General features: G+C 35.7%; 2 protein-coding genes across 2 annotated transcripts in view; both read right to left on the bottom strand.

The window, feature by feature from the left end:
- LOC127261548 (DNA-directed RNA polymerase subunit alpha-like) overlaps positions 1–895 on the bottom strand; it is a 4948-nt gene extending 4053 nt beyond the window's left edge. Inside the window, exon 1 of the mRNA XM_051289843.1 lies at positions 1–895. This exon is cut by the window's left edge and continues 3719 nt beyond it. Within this exon, the coding sequence (XP_051145800.1) occupies positions 1–844 (844 nt within the window). The 5' untranslated portion in view covers positions 845–895.
- Positions 896–3742: 2847 nt separating this feature from the next.
- LOC127261558 (50S ribosomal protein L2, chloroplastic) overlaps positions 3743–5000 on the bottom strand; it is a 4080-nt gene continuing 2822 nt past the window's right edge. Inside the window, exon 2 of the mRNA XM_051289854.1 lies at positions 3743–5000. This exon is cut by the window's right edge and continues 1466 nt beyond it. The gene's annotated coding sequence lies outside the window, so the exon portion shown is untranslated.

Raw genomic sequence — 5000 nt, forward strand, 5'->3', positions numbered from 1 at the left:
TGGGAGAAAATTCGGATTGATCAATAAAAATCGATTTTACTGCTATTTTTTTTTTGTTTTTTCTGAGTTTATTCAATTTATCGTGAAAAGAAAAAGGGGATAAAGGAACCATGTCTTGATTGTTCTCTAAAGGTACGTTTTCTTCTTCCTTTTTAAAAAAGGAACTAAATAAATCAATTAAATTCCGAGAGGCTTCATGAAGTGCTTCTTTCGGGGTTAAACTCCCATTTGTCCATATTTCGAGAAAGAGTATTTCTTGTTTTTGATTCCCATTCCCATACGAATGAATACTATGATTCACATTTCGAACAGGCATGAATACAGCATCTATAGGATAACTTCCATCTTTCAAGTTATGCGGCATTTTTCGAAGATAGCCGCGATTTCTCTGGATTTTTAATCCAATACACAAACTAATTGGTTCTGTCAAGCTAGCTATATGTTGTGTATTGTCGACGATTTCTACATAAGGCGGTACGATGATATCTTGAGCAGTTACATATCCAGGACCCCTGACAGAAATATACGCGTCACAAGTTCCATATAGATTACTTCTCAATACAATTTCTTTCAAATTTATGAAAATTTCATGAATCGATTCTTGAATACCCATTATAGTACAGTATTCATGGGGGACATTCTCAGATTTTACACGTGTGATACATGTTCCTTCTATTTCTCCAAGCAAAGCTCTTCGAATCCCAATGCCGATTGTGTCGGCTTGTCCTTTCATAAGGGGAGATAGAATAAAGCGCCCATAATAAAGGCGTTTACTATCTGTTCTCGATTCAACACACTTCCAATGTAGTGTCCGAGTAGATACTGTTACTTTCTCTCGAACCATAGTATTATTATTTTATTTTATTGAATTATTTATTTCTCTTGTTTCTCTTGAAATTTATTCACTGTTCATTTCTACACACGTCTTTTTTTCGGGGGTCTACAGCCATTATGTGGCATAGGGGTTACATCTCGTATAAAAGTTAATAGTATACCACTTCGACAAATAGCTCGTAATGCCGCGTCTCTTCCGAGACCGGGGCCTTTTATCATGACTTCTGCTCGTTGCATACCTTGATCGACTACTGTACGAATAGCATTTGCTGCCGCTGTTTGGGCGGCAAAGGGTGTCCCTCTTCTCGTACCCTTCAATCCACAAGTACCGGCCGAGGACCAGGAGACTACCCGACCCCGTACATCTGTAACCGTTACAATTGTGTTATTGAAACTTGCTTGAACATGAATAACTCCCTTTGGGATTCTACGTGCACTCTTACGTGAACCAATACGTACATTCCTACGCGAACCGGTTCTCGGTATAGCTTTTGCCATATTGTATCATCTCATAAATATGAGTCAGAAATATATGGATATATCCATTTCATGTCAAAAGAGATTCTTTATTTGTATATTGAGTCCTTTAGCAAGTCGGATTATCCTTGTCTTTGTTTATGTCTCGGGTTGGAACAAATTAGTCTAATGCGACCCCGCCTGCGAATTAGTCGACATTTTTCACAAATTTTACGAACAGAAGCTCTTATTTTCATAGTTTTTATTCCTTATCTTATATCTTAATTCCGAATTTACTTTTTGGTAGAAAAGAAGTTTCTTGAAATTTTTCATCTAGAATCGTAGTGAATAAAAACCACCTAATCTTTCGAATCCTTGTTTCGGAGTCGATAAATTATACGTCCTCTGGTTGAATCATAACGACTTACTTCAATTTTGACTTTATCTCCCGGCAGTATCCGTATAAAACTACGTCGGATCTTCCCTGAAACATAACCTAGAACCAGATCTTCATTATCTAACCGAACCCGGAACATGCCATTGGGAAGTGATTCAGTAATTAAACCCTCATGAATCCATTTTTGTTCTTTCATTCCAGGTAAAGACCCCCTGAAGTATCAACTAATGGTGAAGAAAGGATATTAGGCAACTGATCCTCTTTCTTTTTTTTACAAATAGGAAGAGGTTTCGGATTCCATTTCGATAGTAAAAGGATTACCATACGGAACACAAAATTTCTCCGCCGATTCCTTGTAGTCGAGCCTCCCGGTCTGTCATTATGCCTCGAGAAGTAGAAAGAATTAGAATTCCCATCCCACCCAAAATTCTAGGAATTTGTTGAGAGTTGGAATAGATTCGTAGACCCGGTCGGCTAATCCGTTTTAAATTTAAAAATTTTCTATAGGGTCTTTTCCTATTTCTTCTATGTCCCAGGGTTAAAACCAAAAAATAGTTGTCTTTTTCTCTCTGTTTTCGGACGTTTTCGATAAAACCTTCTCGGAAAAGGATTTTAACAATATTTTTGGTAATATTAGTAGATGCTATGCGAACAACTCTTTTTCTATCCATATCGGCATTTCGTATCGAGGTTATTATCTCAGCAATAGTGTCTCTACCCATGATGAACTAAGATGATTGTTGCTTTCAAATTGGATATAATCAACATGTTTTTTTGTTTTTATTGGTTTCGAAGTATGAATTTTGCAAGGTGTATACGTGAGACACAATACTACGAATTAATTTCGTTATTAATTTATTTCTGTCAAATAAATCAAAGATATCACGATCTTATTTTATTTTATAATACCTCGGGAGCTAATGAAATTATTTTAGTAAAATTTAATTGTCTTAATTCCCGGGGAATTGCGCCAAAAATTCGAGTTCCCCTTGGATTTCCTTCTTGATCAATTACAACTGCAGCATTGTCATCATATCGTATTATCATACCGCTGTCACGTTTAAGTTCTTTACAGGTACGAACAATCACAGCTCTGACTACCTCGGATTTTTCTAGGAGCATATTTGGTACTGCTTCTTTGATCACGGCAACAATAACGTCACCAATATGAGCATATCGACGATTACTAGCTCCTATGATTCGAATACACATCAATTCTCGAGCTCCGCTGTTATCCGCTACATTCAAATGGGTCTGAGGTTGAATCATATCAAGTTTTTGCTCTATTCTTTCAATGCAAAAGATGAAAAAACTAAAAGAGATATTGGTTGTCCAAAAAAAGAAACCTGCAATTTTGTTTCATTCCCAAAACTCATTTCTGTCGGTTCTACATTTTTAGACCGAAATAACAAATTGAGTTCGTATAGGCATTTTGGATGCGGCTATTAAAATAGCCCTTCTAGCAATAGTTTCACTTACTCCACCCATCTCATAGAGTATTTTCCCTGGTTTAACAACAGCTACCCAATATTCCGGGTATCCTTTCCCAGAACCCATACGTGTTTCAGCGGGTCTTACTGTAACTGGTTTGTCTGGAAATATACGCACCCATATTTTTCCACCACGGCGTGCATTTCGTGTCATTGCTCGTCGACCCGCTTCGATTTGTCTAGATGTGATCCAAGCGGGTTCAAGTGCCTGAAGAGCATATTTCCCGAAACAAATATGATTACCTCGATATGATATTCCCTTTATTCTTCCTCTATGTTGTTTACGGAATCTAGTTCTTTTGGGGTTATAGTTGATAGTTGGTTCGGAATTCCATCTCTACTACAGAACTGGACATGAGAGTTTCTTCTCATTCAGCTCCTCGCGAATAGAAAGGATTCAAAATTCAATTTCAATTAATTTGAACAGATATTCGCACATTTTCCTAAAATATTTTCAAAATCAAAATAATAATTTTTTCGAACCTTCTAATAAATCTTTAGTTTCTTTTGTCCTTCTACCAAGTCAAAGAAAAAAGCTTTCGCGGGCGAATATTTCCTTTTGTAATCTCTATATTCAGTCGTAGCGCTTCTTCGTGACTTCTCAGATTTCTTTTTGGTTCATTTCGCCATCCCTACTAGTGAATGAGTAAGATTTGTTTGTTCAATAAATTTTTTTTCGGTCACAGGTCTCATCGTTCCCACCGCTTCGTACTTAAATGGTTAGGTCAGAATTCTACAACGGAGCTCATAACACAATTTATTTTTGAGTCAACTTTCTTAGTCTTTATTGGCTCCAAGCCCTTAATTTTCTTCGTAAAAAACACTTTTTTCTTATATTATATTAAGAAGGATTCATTTAATATTTAATTATTAATCTATTTAGTATTGATGCTTTATTACACTGTCTTTTATGAGATGTTTCATAGACCTTACATATTGGAATTCTATATCCGAGATATTTTTTTCTCTCTTTCTCTCATCCTTCCATTTATCCGCCCCTTTCTTTTGGATTTTGCTTCAAACTGCGAATTTAAGTTTATTCAAAAAAATTTCAGTTGCTACAAGGATATGAACGATTTATCATATCTTGACTGGTTCTTTCGATCCAGATAATACGAAGTGATGAATTGGTTTTCATACTACCGGGTTTTTAACCCTAACCTTAAAAAAACCAACGAGTCACACACTAAGCATAGCAATTATATCACAAAGTCAATCTACTTTTTATTCAATCCTCTAGAATTAAGAATTAGTTTGATTGACCAGAAAAAGAATGAATTGGTTTCCTTTTTTTATTCAATCAATGCATAGAAGCGAAAAACAATTAAAATTTTCTTAGTCTTCTTCCTTGTCTATAAAAATCCAAATTTTGATGCCTAATATCCCATAAATAGTCCGAACTCTATAGGAACAATAATTAATTTTAGCTCGAATTGTTTGTAGCGGAACCCTACCCTCTCTGATCCATTCAACACGTGCGATTTCTTTTCCGTCGATACGCCCTGCAATTTGCACTTGAATTCCTTTTGTGTCTGCTTGTTCAGTTAATTCAACGGCTTTTTTCATTGCTTTTCGAAATGAAACTCTATTCTTTAATTGCCCGGCTATAAATTCTGCAAGAATATTAGGGTTTCCGTAAGGTTTTTCAATTCTTGTGATAGCAATATTAAGTTTTCGGTTCACGTAGTGAAATTTTTTTTGTAAATTTATCTGTAATTCTTCGATTCCTAGAGGTCGATTTTCAATCAATACTTTTGGGAATCCCATATAGATTATCACTTGGATCAAATCGATTCTTTTTTGAATCTCTATATGGGCAATTC

The sequence above is a fragment of the Andrographis paniculata genome, unplaced genomic scaffold, assembly GCF_009805555.1.
Source record: "Andrographis paniculata isolate CXL003 unplaced genomic scaffold, ASM980555v1 Contig63END, whole genome shotgun sequence".
NCBI classification, from domain to species: Eukaryota; Viridiplantae; Streptophyta; class Magnoliopsida; order Lamiales; family Acanthaceae; genus Andrographis; species Andrographis paniculata.